The 25143-nt window shown below is 35.7% G+C and overlaps 1 protein-coding gene across 2 annotated transcripts in view; it reads right to left on the bottom strand.

The window, feature by feature from the left end:
- Window positions 1-2696: 2696 nt before the first annotated feature.
- Window positions 2697-25143, bottom strand: part of LOC124641769 (tyrocidine synthase 3) — a 49434-nt gene continuing 26987 nt past the window's right edge. Inside the window, exons 2-17 of one of the 2 annotated variants that reach the window (XM_047179963.1) lie at window positions 20559-20685; window positions 17318-17465; window positions 16710-16843; window positions 15741-15917; window positions 14954-15180; window positions 14136-14412; window positions 13413-13580; window positions 12803-12961; window positions 12174-12313; window positions 11713-11803; window positions 11147-11359; window positions 10546-10684; window positions 8722-8864; window positions 7818-7970; window positions 7254-7411; window positions 2697-6635 (exon numbers count right to left, since the gene is read on the bottom strand). In XM_047179963.1, coding sequence (XP_047035919.1) covers window positions 6495-6635; window positions 7254-7411; window positions 7818-7970; window positions 8722-8864; window positions 10546-10684; window positions 11147-11359; window positions 11713-11803; window positions 12174-12313; window positions 12803-12961; window positions 13413-13580; window positions 14136-14412; window positions 14954-15180; window positions 15741-15917; window positions 16710-16843; window positions 17318-17465; window positions 20559-20679 — 2589 coding nt within the window. In that variant the 5' untranslated portion in view covers window positions 20680-20685 and the 3' untranslated portion in view covers window positions 2697-6494. Of the gene's footprint in view, window positions 6636-7253; window positions 7412-7817; window positions 7971-8721; window positions 8865-10545; window positions 10685-11146; window positions 11360-11712; window positions 11804-12173; window positions 12314-12802; window positions 12962-13412; window positions 13581-14135; window positions 14413-14953; window positions 15181-15740; window positions 15918-16547; window positions 16676-16709; window positions 16844-17317; window positions 17466-20558; window positions 20686-25143 lie in introns of those variants that run through there. The other variant, XM_047179964.1, reaches the window with a different exon arrangement.

The following is a 25143-nucleotide window of genomic DNA, read 5'->3' as shown; positions in this document are numbered from 1 at the left end:
ATGCAAACGTCATCATGAGTGGCTCAGAGTCAGAGTCGAAAGGGGACGGACTTCTCATCATAACTGGAATCTTGGTAGTTTCCTTCATACTGCTGTGGGTCAGGATCTTGTGTTGTACCAGGTAAGAATTAATTTGTTTGTTTGTATAAAAATCTGTGTTATGTGTTTGTTATAAGTTTAATGAACACAGATTTGTGTTGGTGCTAGAATTAGGTGAATTTTCTGAAAAAGTTAATCGGAAAATTTTGATTTGATTGTTGAAACTTTGAAAAATTCTAGGGTCAATTTTAAGCTGGCTTTGTATTTTTTTTAAGTTTTGTGAAATACTTTAGTATTTTTGAACTTAATATTAGGTCCTAGCATAATATCGACTATTGCTAAAAAGCGAATACCTAACTGTTGCTCAGCAATTTTTAATTTGAATGCCTGTTGAGTGTTGTATGAAAAATCACCAAAGTGTATCGGATCATACTGTTTTCTAATTTAAATGCCTTTTCTTTAAAACATTCCCGAAAAGATTACCTCATAGGTATACTCTCTGAGGCTACTTTTTGGCATAATAAGACGCCTACGCAGTTAGATTTTCAATTTATGCGATTTTGTATTTTGAAATGCGTAATTGCGCAGTACGCCAAAGTTTTCAGTGCGCAGACGATGTTACGTCAGCTCTGTCCGTTGGCCGCCATTTTGATTTTTTCTTTTTTTAACGGACCTTGAAACTGCGTAGTTATAATGGCTTTTCAGTAGGATTATAAGGATGAAAATTAGGTGTCTCCAATAAATATATGTATTCGGTAATAATTCATGAACTTTAACATTACCATTGAGATAGTTTGGTGTAAATATGCACAGATATCATCCTTTACTTGGCCTTGCTAACTTAATAATTTGGACACTATTCAAACACCTACACTTATTTTGGTAGCAGCCATTTCTCACCCACTATTTCCATAGTTGCCTTTGCACTATAATACGTCCTGCGCAGTTGGGCAATCTCCTTAAATGAGAACAGCCGCCGTAGCCTACCGGCTACGCATCATCATTACCAGTCACCCAATGTGCATTTATTTATTGATTTATTTATTCAATAGTTTATGTACACAGATACAAAAACACAGACAAGAATAAAATAAAAAAATTGTACAGGGGCACAGTTTATTTCAAAAGAAATCTCTTCCAGCAGGCCCGTTATCGAAGAGTAAGAATAAAAAGAGATACCTGCAGATAGAGTGTGTAAAAAGAAAAAAGAAATAACTAATATATAATCACCAAAATAAACATATACATGTATATATATACATACAATGAATACTATATATGCACCTATGATAAAGAGGAAAGATAGTGTTCTTTCAACTAAGTATTTACTTATACAAATGTACACTTGTACATGTTTCAGGGCAAGGATCCACATATCTATGCGAGAGGCGCAAACGCAGATGCACTGTCAGGAAGGACTGCGCATGTGCGTGATAGTCGAACAACGACACGTTATACGCCCTCGAGCTTACAATTAGACGCAGGTTAGTATTTCATTAATTCTTATTAATTCATAAAATGAATCTAAGGAAGTTGTGTCTCAAAGTTAAGTAGTACATAAGGAAGTTCTTAAGGAGAGTACAAGTAACTAAAGTCAAAGTTACTATAGTCAAAGTTACTAAAGTCAAAGTTACTAGGGAAGCTTATAAGGGGAGTACATAAGAAAGTTCATAAGGGGAGTACATAAAGGGAGTACATAAAGGGAGTACATAAAGGGAGTTCATAAAGGGAGTTCATAAGGGGAATACAAGTTACTGTAAGTCAAAGTCAAGTCAGTCGTAGCCCAAGGCCCAAGGCCAACAATATAGCAGCAAGTAATAAATAAGTTTTAAAAAAGTGAGCTTAACTCTAGAGCAAAAACAGGTTCCAATCCTATGTTAAAATACCACTGAAGATGGATGCCAATGTTAAGAGAGTCGGTATTTTTGTGTAGAACAGTTTTACTGTATGGATATTATCTTCGCGCGGGTTAAAATATCAGTTTCTCATAACAAAACACGATTTATTGGAGTATCAGTACCTACTTTGGGCTGCCACAAAATCAATTTAAATTTTGTAGTGCCGATCACAATAACGTCTCCTATCAGACTTTGTATACTAAATTATTTCATATTTCATTTCAGACTGTACATTTGGATTTTTAGAAAATCGGTGAAAATCGAAGAAAAATACTCCCTGCATTTGGTCAAAAGTCATTAAACTCTTTATTAAGTTTCCAGCATCATGTCTTTAACTTCTGAACAAAGTTCATTTAGCAACAAAAGTTCTATGCGTGATGACGAAAATATAGTCAGCATTTATGATTTTCTTTCTAATATTGACGAAACTACTTTATTTATTCTGAAATCATCACCTGACATGTTAAAAATGATCATTTTAAATAGTTTCATTAATGTCTTTAGTTTTTATTTGATTGCAAAGTACAATACGACATTTTTCTGGCGTATGACTTTTTAAAACGTCTTTTAGTTGACTATTTTGTTTTTAAAATGGTCATTAGTTTGTTGATTTTGAAAAATTTTAGATCAAATTTTACTACTATCGAGACCAAAAATGAAAATTCCTAAATATTAAAATACCTCTGTCCTAATAGAAGTATTTTTTGAATTATCTAACCGAACAGTACAAATTAGACACATATTTAATTAATAGACAAGTTTCTGATTAATTTTCTTTATTATGAAATAAATTACATTTTGATAACTTATTTCCAACTTATTACTACTCAGATTTTATAACACAGTTATTATCACTATCTTATCACGTATAGAGATCTAGTATTATTTATTAGATACAAAACATTTTGAATAATTTTACTTTTCGTTAATATTTTTTTACTAAAATGTATATACCTAAAATTATTGTGATGTATATTTTAATTATACTTAAACATATATTTTAAATACAATTGTTACATTATTTACAAACAAAATACTCACTGCAAATTGAAATTATATATGAATTTAAAATGTGTCGGAAAACACGCACATTTTGATACCTCTATATTACATATTTTGTTACCAATTAACTACCTCTAACTGTACTTTTGTTATTCGCCTAATATTTTAATGATAACATGATATTTTCACAAATATGAAGTTTGGACAATTTTTCCTAGTTAGTAAGTAAATGTTTTTTCTGAATGTTTCCTAAGCATATTTACTATTTTCATAATTATAGCGATAGGTACAGTCAGCGACATAAGCAAATTTAAACACTTAATTTTCTTGAACAGAAAGAAAGAAATATGACATTATAATTTTTTTCCTGTTTACCAATTGACATTAAAAATTGGAAAAATGTAATTACAACTTATACAAAGATTTGCGGCATGCTACAAAATTTTTATAAATTAAAAAAAAATGCTCAAAATGGCCGAAAAAGTATTTTTCTTGTAAAATAATTGCTACTTATTTCGCTGACTGTACTTACAATATCTGGTTGTCTGTGTAGGTTGTGTATAAAGGCTGGGACACACCGAATGCAGATGCAAAACGTCAATTTTTAAATAATTTCTTGGTAACACACATAAAATATCACCTTAAAGAAAAATACAACTGTGCATTACTGTCAAACTGTACTGTGCACTATCATCAAAAAATAGCGAAAAAACATAGGAGTCCATTTTGTTCTTATCTATCTTCCTTATTGAGAGATCGGTTATCAATCTCTCGAATAGTCAAAATGTCATTCAATAAGTTGTGTTTAAAAATATGTCTGTCGCTACAATAAGGTGTTAGCGACAGAGATAACTTGTTATTTAAACACTGCTTTAACTGCTTGCATGTCACTAATTATTTTAAAACAATAGAAAATCAATTGTGTCTCGCGTATATCAGCGCTTAAAACGGGCTAGGTGTGACCTTTTGGTCAATTTTTACTGTACCAATGTTCCTATGTGAAACTGAAAAAAAAAATTACAAAGCAAAATTCAATAGGGAGCTTCAACTCATACATTGATCCTAAAGTTACCAATTCAAATAAGAAACGTGTCAGAAACGTAAAAATATATATTTTATGTAGTTGATTTTTGGTGCATAGGTATTTCATAAGCTACATTTTTTATTCGATGTGTCCAAGTCTTATTGTGTTGTAAATTAGGTTTAAGTCTTTAGATTTCATCCTAACATGAACAAATGTAGGACAACATAATATTTAAATACAAGTTGTTTTTAACTTTTTTAGTTCTTACTTCATGTCAAAAATCGTCAATTAAAAAAATAGTAATATTACTACACTCAGCAAAAAATACACCGTATTGAAGAATAAAATCTCCATCTTACATGATAATACCAAAAACACAGACATACATATGTTCATGCTAGGATTATAGTACAATTATTAAATGTTGTTTAAAACCACTATTCAGTTGGGGTACAAATTCCTAGCGACCTTTGTCTGGTTCAAACTGGCGACCCGTAAATCTGGACCAATACAAAAATATTTTTTGTGACGACTCGTACTTAATTAGGTGTGTCATAAAAAAATTGTTTAATAATCGAAAAATCATACAAAACATGTCATAGTTTCAGGGCATTTAAAAAGAGTCCATATATTTGACTCCAATATCGTATCTTACATAACTTAGTACGTAACACCATATTTCTGACAACAGATGAGAGAGATTTGTACCCATAAACAATCAACACATTTACCCGTCGATGTCGCAAGTACAATCGGCCGACCCTTGCTAGCGACCTCTGTTTCGCAAGGGCGCTGGATCGGACCGTTGGGTCGCCGAGTTTTGTATGCAGATTGTGAATATGTGGTTTAAGTGTTTGGTCTAACTGGCCGTACATTATATTAACATTTACGTATGTTGTGTTTTTGTATTCAAATGTTCAAGCATAATCTATAGGTACTGATATTATAAAGCAACAGAAACTGTTGGCAGAACCTGGCCTAGTAAATAGTGCTATCCAGTTTAATGCTTGAACATCTTGAATATTTTAAATTATAACAGAGTCATTTTGTTTCAATCTTGTCAATTCACAACGTTAAACATTGCCTATGTTCTTAATGTATGAATCAATTTTTATATTCCTCACACATTTACAAAACGTCTTTTAGTTGAACAACTGGCAAACATACTATTATACTGTTTAAACACCAGCATTTTTTTTCGATGTAAGGTCATATTACAAAATTCGAAATTGTGAATACAAGTATTTTATTCTATTATTGTTGCAAGATTTTAATTCAAATGTTGACTTCTTCGTTTCAATTTGGATCGGAGTTTTGAGTCTATCTATATTATATAGTCTATATAAGAAACTATTTGTATGTCTTGTATTGCGCACATCGAGTTGTATTGTGCAATCCACTCGTGCAATTGTGCAATAATCTTGTGCAATTGCCTTGAGTAAGTTGCCTTGTGCAAAACGATTTGTGCAATTTTCTAATGTTGTATTTTCTCGTATTAAATATCTAAATGTAGATTTGTGTTTTATTTATTTTTCCATATTTCAAGAAAATAAAATACAAAATTCAAATTGAGATAGGTACTCCTTCTTTTTGGGAAGTTGGTAAAAAATGGTACGAACAGTTCGATGAAACTTGATTTTTATAATGTGATTATTTTGGTTAAATATAACATTAAAACTTAGTTAAAAAATTACTTATCAAACAAAAAAGTTGCGAGGTTAAATAAAATTAATATCATATAGATAAACTTACAACATCAAATTCACAGAATATTTTTCTAAATATAGAATTGTCATTTCAGAACAGGCAAGAAGTAAAACTTAAGAAATACTGTAATTTATCACTGGTCAATGAAAAATACACCTTACGTATAAGTAATAAAGTCTAAATTCAACAAGCATGAATTCAACGTCCTTATACTAAGCGCTCTAACTTACTACTTGTCTAATAGGCTCACTAAATAATAATCTTACTACTTATCTACTTAATACTCTTGCACTTAAGCCCTTTTAATATTTAAAGACAAGTCAAAATCGGCTCTAAAACTTTAACAGTAGAATCCATTTTTGAAGTCACACTTATTCATAACAAACAAAAAAATACTTTTGCAAGTAAACTTTTTATAACAAAATCACTAATCGACTAACTACGGATTCTTATAATCTATCCATCGAATGTCCAATCTCTAATCGCGGGATTGGACATTATTATTGTGGAGCTAATGACAAAATTCAATCTGTATAAAATAAATGGATATATTATAGAAATCATCCGTAAATAGAGATATACTAAGAACACAATTTAAAATATGTATATTTTATGCACACAGGCCCGGATCCACTGGTTACCGATAAAGTGTCCGTTAGTTATGCTAGTTATGCCGTTAGTTATGCCGTTAGTTATGATATCTGCCAGATATTGTTATCCGAGACCTGTAAAACCGAGAGTATAGTTTATCTGTCAGATAAGAGATAGAGACTTTATCAGTAACCTGCAAAACTGGCCAATAGTCTAAATTACCATATCACAGGTTAGTCCAACGGTTTCCAGCATACAATAGCTCGCATATCATCGGGAGCCTTCCCGAATATTCTGTCTCCGTTGGGGTCAACGTACTGATTTATTTGGTAATCCAGTAAGGTTTGGTAGCCTAGGACATCTGTTCCTAATTGCTGAAATAAATAATAGTAAAAATATTCTTTAATATTAAGAAAAAAAGACAATTTTTTATATCGATGATATGGTTGTGGATTAATTAGAAAAAGCAAAAAGTCATTTGAACATTTTTGGAAGTCGTTACGGATGTTAGAAGCCAGAAAGTCATACAACCAGCCCTATCAAGGGGTATCATTTTGCCCTGGTAACTGGGTTGAGGAGATCAGATAGGTAATCGCTCCATGTAAAACACTGGTACGCCGCTGCATTTTTTAAGACTGATATCCAACCCCACATAGTTGGGAAAAGGCTAGGCAGATGATAATACGAAGGCAGTTCCCAAGAAATAAAACGTCACTTAAAAGCTAGTTCTTGAAGCCCCGCCATATTTACTTCCATATTACATTCCAACAAGGCAGAATATAGTTTGAACTATACACCACTGTGTTGATAAACGCTCAATCCTACTCTCAGTGGGACGATAAAAAGGTTATGATGATTTTATTTATTTTATTTATTCGACTTACACGGTTTTAACAGCTAATTACATAAATCGTAATGATGATGATGATTAACCACAGATTAAATTGCTACCACTTATGTTCTACGCAAATAAATATTTCTTCCTTCCTTACCTGTGTAAGCGGGCTGGTGTTGGTAGTAAAAACTCCTCGGAAGCCTGTCTCCTTGGCGAGGGTCATGGTGGCGTTCTCTAATGCTCTGATGGCGGCTACATTCTCCCGTGGTGTCAGGCTTTCCGCTGTCGCCATCATGAAGGAATGAAGGATTGTGCCTGTGAATTATTAAGGTTTATAGAGCTGCTAGTTTTGACCCCGCAAATTGATTTAGGATATTGAGGTACTGTGAACTTTGATGTTGCACCTCCCGTTAAATCCTCCTATTAGAAGGAAAATTTACAGAGATCATTCTTAGTTCTTCCAAAGACTATAAAAGAATCCCGTTTGCAAAACTCCATGTTTCTAACCCGTTATAGATCCTGCTTAGATATACTAGATTCTGAGATTGCTACAAATGTTTTGACAATATTAGTAGTACTTTTTATGAGTGAAATTTTTATACGGTAAAAACTTATTCGAAAGGAGTTCAAAAGCATTTTCGTTTACTTTGCCTTCATAAATCCATGTATACCTCTGCACTTTCCGATATTCAAGTTTAATAAATAACACTAAACAACTTACCCTTCCCAGGCGGCAACATGGTATCCCTAACGGAGCTCTCGACGAACTCCAGAAAGATCATGATCTTCATGAGTCCTCCTGTCTCCTCCGACTCCACGTCCGGCTCGTCGCGAGCGTCGAAGTTCAGCGCCACTGCTACTGGGGTGCCTGATGCTGAGGGGAATATTGAAGATATGGTTAGAAAAACTGGTGGTGTGGTGTAGCATTTATGGGATGTGAACTATTTAAAAGTGGCAGTGTAATATAAATTTGTAATTGTGTGGATGAAATTGGAAATGTGTGAACTTTAATAGTGTATGTTCTGGTTTATAAGCTGTTTTTGTGTTTTTTTGTGTAGTCTCACCCATGCCAAGGTGGAAGAAATGATTGCACAGAAAGATGGCCTTTAGAAGTCTGAAATTGACGATTGCTGATGACGACGGTAGTAAAAATATTCAAAGAGGTTTTTTTACAGTTCCGCCAATAACTTTGGAATCCTTAAGTCAGTCATCTGGCTCAATGCGCATTTGTATCCTACACTAGCTTCTGCCAGCGGTTTCACCCGCATCCCGTGGGAACTACTTCCCGTACCGGGATAAAAAGTAGCCTATAGCCTTCCTCGATAAATGGGCTATCTAACACTGAAAGAAATTTTCAAATCGGACCAGTAGTTCCTGAGATTAGCGCGTTCAAACAAACAAACTCTTCAGCTTTATAATATTAGTATAGATATCCTATTGTTGAGAAGCTTTGCTTGCCTGATTTCATACGTGCTTATATAATTGCCACATACGTGAGAGACCAAAAGTCTAAAGTCTGAATTGCAAAGTTTTGTGTCTTCTTCTGCTCTAAAACTGTGAATTTGAAAAACTCACAAAAGTCCTCGATTATTCCATTTTACAGATCTAAAGGAAGAAAAACTTACAATTCTTCAACACTACGCTGAGTTTAGCACTGATCAGCGCCGGCCAAGTGTCACTGATGAGTACAGCGTAGTCGTTAGTGTCGATCTCATGCTTCAGGAACTGCTCCAACTCCGCCTTGTTGTAGAATGAGGATACTATCATTCTGGAAAGAAAGGGAGTTAGGTAAGAGAAGTTTTGAAGATATTAGGACCAATTTCTTTTTTAAGATCAGTTTAGGTACATTGCAGACTAAATTCTCGGCCAATCGTGATTCCAATCGGCTTTTATAGTTAGTCTGTTACTGGTGAAATACCCGATAGATGTCATGTGTGCATTTCATCTTCAAACTGACTTAAAAGTTGTAAAATCTAAAAAATAAGTATCTCCGATAAAACTATCTAAAAGCTATCTTTCTAATTAGGCCAGTGGTTCCCAAAGTGGGCGATAACGCCCCCTTGTGGGCGCTGCAGGTCTCAAGGGGGGCGGTAAGAGACCCAGAAAGAAAATAGGGGCGTTGTGTAGAGGCCTGGGGGGTGATTTGTAATTTTATTTAGCTAGGAGGCCTCTTAGACAACGACTTGTGAACATCAACTAATATGAATTACAAGATTGCTCAGACTCGGTTCTATATTTCTCTCCACGTAGTTCATATATCTGTCCTATTTTACTGAATATAGAAAAAATAAAAATCATGTCAATGTCAATCGGTCGCTCCGTTTCGTAATTAAAGTAGACACAAACAAACAAATAAAAAGGCAACAGACACACTTTCGCATTTTGATAGTTATTAGTACTCGTAGATATCTATCATGTTTTAACAAGTTTTTGTTAAATAACCCGAATTGTGAATTCCTGTATCAGTCGGCTGGTTCAAGTTGTACGACCAGGTAGGCACGGGCAGAAGAGACGAGTCACTTGTTGAGGTACTTTTGTGCTCCAAAACTAAACAATTTGCGCGGTTTTTTTTATCTTGTTTTGGTACTTTACTCTTCCAAAACTCAAAAATTTCGCGCTCGCTGCGCTCGCGGCTTTTTCACTTGTGACTGGTTTTTGTAAGACATGTTCGGGTTCTATTATGTCCCAAAACTCAAAAATTACGGGCTCGCTTCGCTAGCGCTTCAAAAGTTTGAAGTGATCTGTCTCCGGTTTCTTTATGTTAAACCAGGCAAAAAGTACCATGAATGACCATATTGCACCATATTTTGTCGTTTTTTTGGGGGGTGCTCAATAGGTAGTCCGCCCCGGGTGCCACCCGATGCTACGCCGCCACTGTAAGAGTCAACTTGAGACCTAAGCGCCGCGGTATTTTACCTACCTGCGCTCAGGTTTCAAGTTGCGGGTTATAGTAAAAGTTTCGTTTAGAACTCTCCGTTAATAAACATTTATAGGTCACAATAATTAATTAATTTAATTTGAAGTTATAGTAGTTTTTAAATAGGAGAAAAAATGGGGGGCACTAAAAAAATATTTATTCTCAAAGTGGGCAGTAGACAAAATAAGTTTGGGAACCACTGAATTAGGCTATCTAATCTCTTCTAGTTAGTCTATTAATTTTATCTAAAAGTTTGCAGTGTGCAGGAGCTCTTACATGACACTTGGGAATCATTTTTGAGGGGCTGATTTTGTTAAGAAGTTTTTTCATCTGTACTATGCTTTCCAGTAATTAGGTACATAAGCCATTTTTGCAATGCTCAGTATGCGCAAAATTGGATGATTATTGATTCGAAAGAAATAGGAATCTAGGAATACATATGTACAATTATCATGGTCTAGTTCTTTCTCAATCTGTTCTACGAAAACTTTCTAAAAATGTAGGAATCTTCTTATTCAAGACTTATACTTACTCAATAACCTGTTGCTTATGATCATCAGCAAGTGGTTCAGCGGTGAACAGTTCATTGTCTCCGTCGTCGGAGTGCGGGTTCGTGCTCATGTGGGATAACACTTCGCCTAGGTTTGATGCGCCGAGGAAGTCGCTTATGTCTGGAAGATTGAAAAGAGAATATGAAAATATGACAAAAAAATGGACTTAGTGAAATAGAGTAGTCCATGAATGAGGACATTTTAAGGTCACTATATTATGAACTAGAGATGAGTAAAAACGAATGTGATTTGGTAAAAGTGATCTCCAGAAGCTATTTTGGCAAACAATTCCTGAGCAGAGTTTAATTTTAAAGTTGACATGAACAGCATGACTTTTGAGATTTAAGTTTCATTGAAAACGCCACATTCTATTACTACTTTAACACATTTTTTGGTTAGTAGTCTACCTCTCCGCCTACATCTACCATAGTTCACATCTATAAGAAAATTCTTCTCAGGTAAGTAAGGATCATCTTTTAGGTTCTTGCTCCATCCATCCAGGTGAATGATACCTACCAACCAATATATTTACCTTCCTACAATTCTCCATATTAAAAAATGCAATAAAATTCAGAAACTCACCAATAAAATACCCCTTATCCCTCAGCCTAGTAATAGTATAGATAGAATTAAGGGAGTTTCCCCCCAACTCATAGAAGCCAGCTCTCACAGAGATGGCTCCCCTCGCGGCCCTGCCCAGCACTGCCCCGACCGTCTCGAACAGGACCTTAGCGGCCGGGAGGTCTGATTGGGAGACTGAGGTGTAGTCGATGTCTAAGGGAATTTCCGAGTCATCTGGAAGAAAAAAGGCGATAAGTGTATTTTTGATGTTATATTAAAATTCAAAATCATTTATTCAAACTTGGCTGCAAAACAGCACTTTTTGCACGTCCAAAAATTACATAAGACAAAATTTGACTGATAAGCGTAGAGATATCTCAGGGTAAGGCTTAGGCCATCTACTTGACTAATAGACTTCCTAAATGATTCAGTAACTAATTTAGTGAAGTTAATATAGAATCGGAAGAAGTGTAATTGCTGACTAACTAAATTCTAATTGGAAAGCTATTTAGGAGTTCTGAATTTAATCAAGTGTTATAAAGGGTACGATAGTGACTAGTGCTGTAAGATATTCTGGTTTGTATTACCGTTATTGTTGGTGTTTTCATACATCTTCAGTAGCGCTTGACGGTCTACTTTACCGTTCACCAACAGTGGTATGCTCTCTACTTCAATCACCTGGAAGAAATAATGCAAAATTATTATAGTTTTTGGATCCATGATTTTTAAATATCTCCAATTTTTTTTCTTATCTGAGATCCCCAACATGTCCTTGAACCACATCTCGCATATCCCTGGTATTTTCTCTGAAAGTCTTTTCCAAATATTGCATACTATTTACCTCCCACCAATTCTTCCTACGATATTATATTTAAGTTATGTACTACAATTACTCACACATACTCATAATCATTTTGCATTTACTCATATTATGTAAATACCCATATATTTTTTTCTTCATTCATACATCATCCCCCATTTTTGTATCCATTTATATCTTTATCTTCGTTTATATATCATCTTCATTTTTTCTCTATTCACAATTTACCTGTGGTATCATATAGTGCGTTAAAGAATTCTTCAAGGCAGCCTCTATATGCTGAGCTGCGATCCTGGCGTCAGGCTTGATGGTGACGAACGACAATATCTCCGGGCTGCCGCGCTCCACGCCGTAGCAGAGTACCACGCCTGAGAAGAAATAGGAAAATGTTTAAGATTTTGGAAATGAGGATACAAAAATAGAGTAGAATAATAATAAATAGAGGAATTTCAGAAGAGAGAGTAAGGGGCTCGTGGCTAAGTGACAGCCACAAGGTTGATCGATCAGAAGGTTAAACGCTTGCTCGGGTGACCGTGTAGTCATGATGAGTTCTTCTGTGTTATGGAAGGTATGTTTGTTTCTTTGTTCCTTCTACCGTGTTCGTTGATTCCCCTTGAGTACCGGGAATCAGATAATCCCACAGATCTCTCCTACATTCAGCTCTATCATACATTCAGCATAATTTTACGATTAAAAGTAATAACTTATTATAACATAGATAGATGATCTGGTGACCCATCTACGAACGGATCATGCCAGCCTTTACGTCAGAGGTTGTCAGGCGGATTTGAGAAAACTCTGCCACAAGGACTTGTTAGATAAACCTGCACCTCACCCAATAAGCAGAAAGCACTCACATTTATCAACCCCATCAACAGCAGCGACTGCCCTATCGACCTCCTGCAGGTCGACCCTGTGGCCACGGATCTTGACCTGCGAGTCAGTCCGGCCGGCGTACAGGATGACACCCTTCTCTAGTACACCGAAGTCTCCCGTGCGGTAGAGGCGACCGAAATCTGGGGAGAGAAAAATGGTCGTAATAATGGATTGGCTTTTTTGGTCGATAAAATAGAGAAGGATCTTAAAATGGAATGTCCAAATTTCGATATCAGGAGAAACATATATCAGGATAAATCTCATATCAAAAGTTTGAATTTTTGTTTAGTATAGTAAGTACAGTTCTTGTTATATCAGACCATCATAATCGGCTATAACTAATCGGAAACCTTCGAATCTTCAAATGCGAGATTTCAGATTCCTTGATCTTTTTGTTCTCAAATGAATATTTGAGTATACGTCCCTCCATCTTGTTTTATATTTTTTTATTGATAAACTTATAAATAAATACATAATTTTGTTGTAAGATATCCTTGAGATCTTTAGGAATAATTATAAATCTTAATTAATAACATCATATTGCCGGAACGAAATCCAACTTATAAATAATTAGAATCAAATCACTCCTACCTGGATGAGCAGCATGTGGGTTATCCACGAACTTGTCAGCCCCCTGTCCGCCCACATACCCCGCGGCGAGGTTGGTCCCCGCCACCCACACCTCGCCGGCCTCCGACTGACGAGCCGGGTTCATCTCCTCGTCTAGCAGGTATACTGCGCAGTTGTCTAGGGGAGTGCCTGTAGAAAAAAATATATAAAAATCATACAATTATTTCTACAACAATTATTAACAATAGTTAATTAGCTGTTCTACTACATAGGAGGACGTTTTTTGGAATAGATACGCGATAGATTCAATACTAATCAATATCATTCAGAGGTTATTCTTCTAAGCACCAGACTTTTGCGTTCCAGGGTAACGGACTCTTTGGAAGAATCCCACAGTTATAGATATCGTAGTTAAAAGTGAAATTTTGTTATGCATCGTTGCCATAAGAACATTAAATTCATTTTTATCGCCTGCTGCAGAGCACAAGCCTTTTATCATGCAGAGAACAAAAAATCTAGTTAAAGTCACCTCAGGAAATTATCTGGCATTTGTTTGTCATATAAAAATTTGCACTAAGATGAAAGACTCTGTGGCTTTAAGGTTGGCTGTAAGAGAACCCAATTCTAGGTTAAGCTCGCCGTTTACATAAACTGTCTGTATTAATTGTGTGTGCAATAAAGAATAATACAGATGACAACTAAAAACTGAAATGGCAAAGATAAATATGGTGTTTCTCAACTTACCAATAGGAATAGTAGGATGTATATCAAGCTGGTTAGTATTTTCCAACACATAATAGGTCACATCGCCCATAACTTCAGTACTCCCATAGAAGTTAGCCAGTTTGTACCCGTTGTGGTATCCGAAATTCTTGAAGAATTGTGCTGCAAGGTCCTTACTGAGGGTCTCCCCGGAGCAGACCCAGAGTTTTAAGTGCTGGAGAGGTCTTTCGGACGGTTTTAGGGAAAGGTACATGAGGATCGATCGAAGTAAGGTTGGGACCAGTACTAGACGTTGGATCTGAAAGAAAATTAAGATTTGATGTCAGAAAAAAAAAACATAAAAGTATCTTAGAAGAATAATCAACGTTAATATAGTATTCTAGAAAAAAAATATGTAACAAACGCACTTATTTACATGGTATACTGATGGTATCTGCACGAAATATGCATTTAGCTATTAAGGTATCTTGATGATGATGATGATGAATTTTTTTAAGCCTTTTACTTTTAGTTTTTTTAACTAGGAGTTTTTCAGATTTTTGTAAATGTGTAAATATATTTTGGCGATTTACACACGGTTCCGCACACCGCCGCGGAGGGCGGTGGCGCTCAAAAGAGCACCGCTCGAACGCGCGGTCAGGCGGTGTACGAGACGTGTGTTAGGCATCAACGGATTTAATACAGGTCAATGCGACATGAGATCCTCTTTACCGCCTACCGCGGCGGTGCGCGGTGCCGTGTGTCATAAATAAAATTCTAACCTACTCTACAAATAAGATATCTTTAATTTACTATTTCCATTTTTTATATAACATTTATATTGTCTCAAAGTTACTCACCTGATTATCAGCCAAAACATTGACCAGCTTCTGAGGGTCCCTAGTAGTCTCTCTAGAGAGAATAATCAAAGTCCTTCCATGGAGCAGAGGTCCCCAGATCTCGCAGACTGAGTCTACGAAGGTCAAGGCCGTCTTCCAGACGCAGTTGACCTCGGAGTCAGAGTAAGGGAAGGTATGGAACTGCCACCAGAGGCGGTTGCAAACTGCTGAGTAGGATAGGCGAACACCTGTGAGAGAATGGACGATTTTTGATTAGTGCTTGAGTTATGGCGAGATTCCTTAGGTATGAGGCACAAATGTCTCTTCTGGTCTACTTTTTCTAGTAAACAGTAACTTTAATGTGCGAAAACCTTCTAGCAGTCGGACTATTTTTTTCGTTTTTTTTTTTTTGTTGGAATTAGAAGATATCTTTGATTACAGAAAAAAAGCATTATATCGGTATTCCTAAATGTATTTAAAGTTTGTTCTCGGTAATAAATTAATAAAGTGGGTTTATCGATAAAAATTCTAAATCATTTCTTCAAAACATCGTATTGATGAGGTTTATAAGAACAGCTATTTTTTTTCATAACCTAAAAGAACATGAAGACGGCTCCTAAGTATACTGAATCAACTAACAAATTTTACGAATTGCACTTTTTTGTGTATTTACAATATTGTTATTGTTATTTGTGTTAATACACAAAAAAGTGCAATTCGCAAATTTGTTAGTTGACTCAGTATACTTAGGAGCCGTCGATTTTTGAATTGTAAAATCCCTTTTCTATAGTCAGATAACGAAACCCACCTTTAGGAATCCCCGTACTTCCAGAAGTATACAGCACAATGCCAATGCTGTCACTCCTCGCCACAGCCAGCACTTCTCCGGCCTGCATGACATCAGCTGACAGGCCACTGGCTTCATGCGCCAACTCCTCGAAGGACACTGATGGTACACCGCTTCCGGAGAACATGGCTGGGTTTGCTACAACAAGATTTGTACAAGGTTTAGTTATAATCAGCAGAATTTCTTACAGCAATATGATGTGGTTTCTGAACTTGTAGGTAAACTTCTATTTTCAATGTATGGTACATACATATTTTCGGGACGTTGGGGTTATTTTGGTGAAAGCTGTTGATGGTGTAATCCAATTTTGATAATATAAACCAAGTACGTCATTGATTTAAGCGAACCGTCATCATCCATACTAATGTTATAAAGCTGAAGAGTTTGTTCGCTTACGTAAAAGCGGTTACCTGGTGTGATTTGAAAAATTCTTTCAGTTTTAGATACCCCATTTATCGAGGATCAAGCATATAAAGTCAAGCATGTGGATAAAGCTTATATAAAGATATAATTTATATAAGCTTTATCCACATGCTTGACTTTGTCCCCTAGTGGTTCTGCTGATGAAACCTGGAATTTCCTAAAATCATAATTAACAAACATCACCAGTATCATCATAAACAACGAGAGCCGGTTCAGCATTGTTCAGTATGTGCGTGATCCTCGCCTGAGGGAAGCTCGGCTCCATCGGCACGTACGCAGCACCAGCCTTCCAGGTCGCTAGCAGTGTTGTTATTGTGCTGGAAATATCATTATCAACCAACATACCAGTATCATCATAAACGACAAGAGCCGGTTCAGCATCGTTCAGTATGTGCGTGATCCTCGCCTGAGGGAAGCTCGGCTCCATCGGCACGTACGCAGCACCAGCCTTCCAGGTCGCTAGCAGTGTTGTTATTGTGCTGGAAATATCATTATCAACCAACATACCAGTATCATCATAAACGACAAGAGCCGGTTCAGCATCGTTCAGTATGTGCGTGATCCTCGCCTGAGGGAAGCTCGGCTCCATCGGCACGTACGCAGCTCCAGCTTTCCATGTCGCTAGGAGTGTTGTTATTGTGCTGGAATGAGAAATGGCAGATTTGTAAAGACTGAACACGTGAAGGGTGACAACGGTGGGTGATGATCAATAGATGCAACTTCGTTAAGTTTGAGAACCTCAGGGGGTACACTGCAGACTAAACCATCGGTTATTAGTTTGCCCGATGGTTGGCAGTTCATTTTGAAGGTAATCGTGAAACCAATGAAATTTTTTAGTCGGTCTAATACCGGCCGTACGCGCGCAGGTGCCATTCATCTCTATACTGATTTATGAGTTCGACTAAAAGTTTACAGTTCGGAGGCACCGTTATAGCATATCCCATTAAGTTAACTTTGTTAAGTACTAGACACTTGGTAGATACTACTGCTAGATACTAGATGGTACTAGATACTTCTAACAAGGCTTATTCTTTTTTCCAAAATGTTTTTGTTAAATCTTCTTTTAACGAATCAAGATCATGTTTAGCTTAAAATAATGTAATATTTTTATTCACCTATGTGTAGGCTGCATGCACACAGCGATGACATAATCTCCATCTCTGTTCGGTCCCTGCGGCCGCGCGCGCGCAGCGATGGCTCGCGCGAGGGAGTTCGTGCGCGCTGCCAGCTCCGAGTAACTTATACGGACGTTGCACGTTTCGTCTGAAAAAAGTAAAAAAAAATATGAGACATACACACATGGTAATGTGATGAAGTGGAGACATTTTTTGTTTGTAGGTCGCCTCTCGGTAGGAACATTTGTTTTTATAAAATCGTGATTGAATTCAAAGTTCTTAGTCGGTCTAATGCCGAACAAATACCTATTCGTTGTGACGTGTGTACTTCTGATATTATGATACTGATTTATGAGCCCAAACCAACTATGAGCTGACTAAATCTTTGTTGACCTAAAGAAAGTCGGACATAGGGTATATTTTATCGGTACGGTAAGAATTCAGTCCCCCGGTGAGTGTAACCGCGAGAAACAGCCAGTTACCGAATTAAAAAGTCTTGGCATTAGCCTTGGTTCACAAAAGGCTCCAGAACTACCAAAGAGGGCTAAGGTTTAAGTCAGAAAAAGTCTGAATTAAACTTGTCTGAATTCTGTCTTATTCAAAAACTAAAATAAAATATAATTTTGAGGACAGCTTAACATAAGAAGCTGTCCCCAATACTCTGTTTAAAAAAAAAACTAGATAAAGGGCGATTAATTAAGATTCTGTAATCTATTCCCACGGTATTTAGTTTATAGTTCATTGACCCCAACTCACAATGAATATTTAATAGTCGTGACTTACCTTACTTACTTAGTATAATCAGCAATAATCATTGATATTTCCCCGACATAGTTTATTATCTCAGAAGAAACGTAATCAATTAAATTACTTAACGCTAGCTATTAAATCATTGATATTCCATAAATTGTCTATTTATTGCACGGTCTCAAGAACGTAACCTTTTTTCGAAAAATACCAATTTAAATCATCAATCGTTATGATTAAAATATATTAATTATAGGTATTGATTAAAGTTTTTAATGTAGGTAATGATTTTGTACTAATTATTTTTATCTCTCAGAATTGTTTTTATTCATTGAATGCATTATTATTTAGATTCATTGAACTTAAGTTCGTAGCAACAATAATTACAATTGTTACTTTTTATCTACCATTTAAAAATATTAATATATTGTTAAACAGGAATTTATACTAATATAAAAGCGGAAACATTTATTCGTTTGTCTTTGGGGTACCTACATTGTTTGGGTCTGAAACTATTGAACCGATTTCGATAATGCTTTCACTATTGGGAAGCTAGATATCCCCGAGTACAATACAATTAAATGTAATAAAGAGGAAACAATTTCCATTCAATTCAATTTTTTTAAGAGGGGATATTTTTTATGAGGGGATATTTTTTATGAGGGGATATTTTTTTTTTGGTTTGTACCCCAAAGGCTCCAGAACTTATGAACCGATTTGATAAATTCTTTCACTGTTGGAAAGCTACACTATCCCCGAATATTTAACAGGCTATATTTTGTCTGCTTACGGAAAGAAGTTCCCAGGGTAGCGGGTGAAACCGCGCAAAACGGCTAGTTATTGAGATAGTTACAATTATCCGACATTTTATTAACAATAACTATATTGTTAGACAGTAATTGGATATTATTTTTATTACTTTATTTACATTCTCTCTCAAAGTGTTACGAGGTCAGATATTATATTCCTATGTGCTGAGTCTGTTCTTAATTTTTAATATTGTCCAAAAAAGTATTATAAGAACATTTTTATTTTTAGTGTCTTATCAAATTGGGTGCTATAAATAGTTTAAATAATGCATACCTATGAATTATGCAGTTAGTTTTTAAATGCAGTTATTAATTTAAATTTATTCAAACGTATGTATCCGATACCTACTTAATTTACCGTGTTATCTATTTTTAGTATCTATGCAGTCTTCATGCATTTAATAGATAAATATATGAATTCCGTTCTGAGCCTGCTGGTTTATTTGGGCGACCTCAATTGTTATGATGATTCTAAATAAGGTCGCCAACATACAATGTCGCTGGACTACGGAAGTCCCGGATTTGGCTAAACTGACCATTATTTTTTTTCGTTTTCATGGTTTCATAAAACCTAAATGCCTTTTTATTAATTTTTATTTTACATCTTAAACTGGCCTTCCGATTTCCGCTACCCGTTCCTTCCGCTTCATGAGAGCATTTTTTGCCGCATCTAGATAAGAAGTAGCCTATAAGCCTTTCTTGGTTCCTAAACTTAATCGAGTATTTCAAATCCTGTTTCAATCGATTACCTAAGCTATTTAAATATTATTTTCAATTTTAGATGAGATTATATTGTTTTGGCGTAAAGGCTGGACAAACATACAAAGTTACTTTCGCATTTTCATTATTAGTGAGGAGTCAAATCATCAAATGCACACTGCAATTCATTAACTCAGAAGCTGTTAATTAATTCATTGATGTCTAAGGGTTAATGGGTCAATTACACGCCACACCATAGCATTACACAGTAGTCACTGTAATTTTATGTGAGAACACTATTATTATTGGTCATTAGCCATCTATTATTGTGACCCACTTAAATAGTGATGGTATGGCTATTGGCTTTTAATTTTCATGTCTTGTGATATTGGTTGTTGATTTTTGCAGTGGTGTGAATTCTACAGTATCTTTCATGAGAATACCTCTGATGATGCATTACGCTCGTGTTAATATATGTATACAAAAGTAACCACGTGTGTGTTTGTCGCGTTTTCAAGGCAAAACTACTGAACCGTAGTCACAGCTGAAATCCATCCATTGCTGGACAGCTACCTAGTGCCTCCTTGGGGATTTGCCCATAGACGTGGAATATTTTTAGCTTCGGAGATACCGCTGCCCATCTTCAAGCAATGCATTTAATATCCTACTTGGTGCTGTGTGGGTTATACTGCCACCACTCAGTCTTCAGAGCTTCATCCGTTTTTAAGCAGGGTGCACCAAATGCAGGTGAGATTGGATTAGAATGCACCACGTGCAGGTGGGACTGACTGTAGGGGCAGGACAATATTGGTTTACCCCTTAAAAGCCACATAGAAATAAGCTCGTTTATTCTGCTACCAGAGGCACTTCCTTCTATAAACTTATTTACAGCCTTTTTATCGTCCCACTGCTGGGCACAGGCATCTCCTCACACGGAGAAGGATTGAACATTATGGAACAGCTTGATATAAATGAAATAAACTTACCAGCATAAACCAGAGCAGTATTGTCACTGGTATCCAGATGGCTGAGGTGCTTCGTCAACGGGGCAGCTGGGACAGGTGTCCGGGCGCCGCTCACAACCGAGACCCGAGGCAGAGAACCCATGGTAAACTGTGAACAATGTAGGATAGTTAGAGTTTGTAATGGGATAGTTGGTATACTTACAGGTATTGTTAAAAACTCATACAATGTGATGGGATAGGTAGAGTATGCAGTGGGATACTTGTCATAATAATAGTTATGGTCGAGAACTATTAAAATGCTGCAGGCAGCCTATACTGCATTTGTGCTCTAAATTTTGTGATAGAATCGTTAGAAAATGTAGTGGGATAGTTGTTATAATAACAGTTATTGCCAAAAACCCAAAAATCAACGTACAAAGTTTCAGAGATATTTTAGGATTGTCGTGCCGGGTAGCTAGAAGTCAGAAAGTCTGCCAACCAGTCTTACCAAGGGGTAACTGTGTTGAGGAGTACCCTAGTATTCAGCTGTATCTAGTTAAGACTGGAAGCCAATTAAGATGGTCATACACAAACCGACCGTGCCAAACGTTGCTTAAAACCTTATGACCAATTGACCTGTTACTTAGCCACTCCTAACCAAATCGTCTACAAAGATCACCCAAATAGGAGTTATTCAAAAGATTGAAGTCGTCCTATTTAACTAAGTGGCTAGTGAACGCTTATTGGATAATAGGCCCAATTGACCACCAATTACTGGCCTAGGAATGCGCTGTGATTTCGTTGAAGGATTTAGCATGTACGAGAGTTGTGTTTTTAGCTACTGCGCTGCTCAAATCAAGGTTAGATATTTATCTATTGTAAGATTTATGCGAGCATTGTACTGATGAAGCGTTTTGCTTGTTTGACCGCTCTATCTCAGAAACTACATAACCGATTTATACAAACTATTACACAAAAAAAATCGATCTCAGTGGCGTGCACTTGGAGAGGCCTATGTCCAGCAGTGGACTGCTATAGGCTGATGATGATGACACAAAAAAAAATAATAAACTGAAAAATATTTCAGTGTTAGATGGAAAATTTATTGAGGAAGATTTTTTATAAGGGTGCATGGAATAGGTACTTACCACGGAACGAGAGTGAAAACATGGACACTAGTATTTTAACGTGGCTTACGAAGTGATGATAAAAAACAACATAGAAAGCATTTAATTACTTTCAGAAAGTCAGTTATCATATACAAAAAAGGTAACACAGAATAAACGTAGATTTACCACAGGATTTACTCTTCTTTCTTTCAGTTTTAAGCCGTGAACTCAACGAACTTAAATCCCAACAAAATAATTACCAGTCAATAAATTAACAGCTGCAACGATGCACCTGCAACTACGATCTAAGCATCAAGACCTTGTATTACTTAGCTTTTTGCAGCTAATGTTAACTTAGTGGCTGTGTATGTTTACACTTTAATTAAAGTTTAATTGTCGTTGGTTATTGTGGATAAATTGAAAGACGATGGTTAGGTGTATCTTTTGAATTATTTACTTAGGCTAAACGGCTCTTAACGCAATCGGTTCTTTTGGTGGGTCCGGGCTGTCAATTGAACATCTTTGAAAGTCATTACGGGGAGGCAGAAGACAGAAAGTCTGACAATCAGTCTAACCAAAGACTATGGGGTTGCTCGGGTAACTGTTATTGCATAAGTACAGTCAGAATGGAAGCCGACCTTAATATAGTTGGCTAAAAGGCTCGGTAGAAGTTACAGTTATTGTAAGTCAGGGACTGTCAAGTAGTTTTTGAACTATACATAAATACCTACGTTCAAAGGCTTGTTATGATGAGATTCCATCAAAATCATTCGAGCCCATGGGTTTGCGAACAAAAAGTAGGTACCTAACGTTCTAGCATGTGTTCCCGCACAAAGGTTTGCATATTGCGGACATTTGAAAAATGTTCGCACGCAATTTGTTACTGTTTGCTAGAACGAGTAGACTAGAAGACAACAATTTGTGTGCATCTCAGTGCACTCTAGATTAATACTCAATATTTTTATTGCTTTCCACATGTATTGTAAGGTGTACCTACCCTTATAAATAGTTCACATGGACCCTGTCGAGCACAGCAAAATAAGTGAGTTAGGAGAGAGGAAGCTCTTATTGGCTATTACTAAACCTAACATTATATTATTATAGTACTAGCTTTTGCCCGCGACTTCGTTCGCATGGAATAGTGACTTCCGGCATATTTTTGGTTTGACCAATAGATGGCGCTATATGTCCGGAATAAATTTTATTTTTTATTTTTATATATTTTTTTTTTAAATAAAAACTATCCTATGTCCTTTCTCAAGTTCCAAACTATGTCTGTACCAAATTTCACACAAATCGGTTCAGTAGTTTAGGCGTGAAGAAAAGACAGACAGACAGACAGACAGACAGAGTTACTTTCACATTTATAATATTATAGTTCGGCCATTCAGAGAATGCGTTCCTGACACGTCGCGATTGAACTGACGACGTAACTACATTCATTGATTATTGATATAATAATGTTGTTTTAATGCTCCTCAATTGTTAAAACGGTAAACAACCAGCAAAAATATTTTTATCGTAACTGCAACGCCATTGCAAAGTTACGTCGTCAGTTCAATCGCGACGTGTCAGGAACGCATTCTCTGAATGGCCGAACTATAGTTAGGATTATTATAGGTACATAAGTTGCAGCAGCAAGTGTACACTTTGCCTTACTGCCTACCATATAATCTTTTCCTTCTCGTCTTAATCCATCCTACGGTTGTCTGGAAGAGATCACTCTTAGCGATAAGACCGCCCATGTCACCTACTTTAACTACCTAGTTTAAGATCAAAAATGTAAAATTGGTGTACCTAATAAAGAATATCTATCTATCTATCTATATCTATCTAACATAAATCAAGTAAAATAAATTGAAATGTGATGATGTTTTTGCTATTGTAATTCTTATTTACTTTTTATATAAACGCATATACTAGTAAGAAACATAAGGAAGCTATAACCATATGAATGTAATTACTATATTCCTTACTGCGATGTTGTTACAAAGCTAGCTTCTTGCGTCAGTTTGTGATTAAAATCGCATTATTTACGTATTAGCCGTTTCCCGTGATATCACTTGCATTTAGATAGACTAGTTAGATAACGAATTTTATAGATTCAAGCTGCGTTTTGAACTGTATGAAATATTATCCAAATCGATAGAACCGATTTGCAATGAAAACATATCGTATTCAAACATTTAATTAATTACTTAATAAACTATTGAGTTAACAAAAAAGTACTTATTCTATTGCTTCGATTAACTAGACTTTAGCCAGTGAAAAAAGTGCTATCCAAATCGCATTACATCAGTCGAGCAGTTTTGCAGTTAAAGCGTTACAGACAAACATATGAGCCAAATTCATTATTTTATCGAGTGCATTTGTATGCATTATTTAATCCTTGGGTATTTGACTGGATTCTTAAACTTCAATTTATTTGCAAAGTGCTGTAGGAAGTTGTTTGTTTGTATGTGTAAGTTGATCTGGAAAATTACTAAATGGGTGTGAATATATTACATTTGAAATGTAGTTTAACATTTTAGGCGAAACAACTTTTTGCTGAGTGGTGAGGCCTATGTAATTAAGCTTAATTTAGTAGAAGTATTTTGCCACAGAAAATGTAAATAGTTAATGGTAGGTTGTAGAGTTAGTAGTTTTTTTTTATTCATTTGACAGATAAATAGGTGTTATATGTGAGGTGTTTCATCAGCGACAAATGTTTAACGTAAAGACTGTCAAAGTTAAAGAGAAAACTTATTTTTGCAAATTCTTCTGGATGTATTTGAAAAAATTCAATATGGTAATAAACGCACTTACATACAACTTTACAATCTTTCCCTTTATTACTTGTACGATGGATTATATACATTGTGTGTCGTTCACAATCACATTAAATCCTATCGCATGTACTTTATGATATTCTATGGTGAATTGTAAAAAAATAACCTAATCCATTCAGTGGTTTAGCCACAGGAGTCATTTTTCGTTTTTATAATTTACAACATCATGTGTAAAGCAGATATCAAGTTAGCAGTATCGAATGCTTTGATCAGTTGACAGCTGTCAGTTTTCAAGGGAAAATTTCAGTTGTTTGTAATGACTGACTTTTATATGGTGTCCTAATTTTCGCACATTTTTATTCTATTTACTTTGTTTGAAAAATTCATTTTTTTTATTTTTACGTATTTTGCTTTTTTCTTTGTGTTAATGGACATATATTAACCAGTATATTAACGCATTTCATTTAATGTGATTGTGAACGACACACCCGATATATTAGTGTCTTGTGCTTGAGGAGGATTTTTTCGTCCAGACCACATAGTGTTTTTGGCTTCGGGTTTCTACAGTATGTCAAATTACAGGGATGTTTATAGTTTAATCAATCAAATTCTGCGGCATAGTATAAATTATACTATGTCTGCGGTCTGCGGCAAAAAAAAATCTAATCTATAGAAAAAGCTTGTTTATCACATTGCAAGAATTCTTGAACTATCATCAACAATTCAGTTATTCGCAATATTATTACTCTA

The sequence above is a fragment of the Helicoverpa zea genome, chromosome 23 (assembly GCF_022581195.2).
Source record: "Helicoverpa zea isolate HzStark_Cry1AcR chromosome 23, ilHelZeax1.1, whole genome shotgun sequence".
In the NCBI taxonomy this organism is placed as follows: domain Eukaryota; kingdom Metazoa; phylum Arthropoda; class Insecta; order Lepidoptera; family Noctuidae; genus Helicoverpa; species Helicoverpa zea.
Note: the sequence above shows the minus strand (reverse complement) of the source record. Positions and strands in the feature narration are given on the sequence as shown.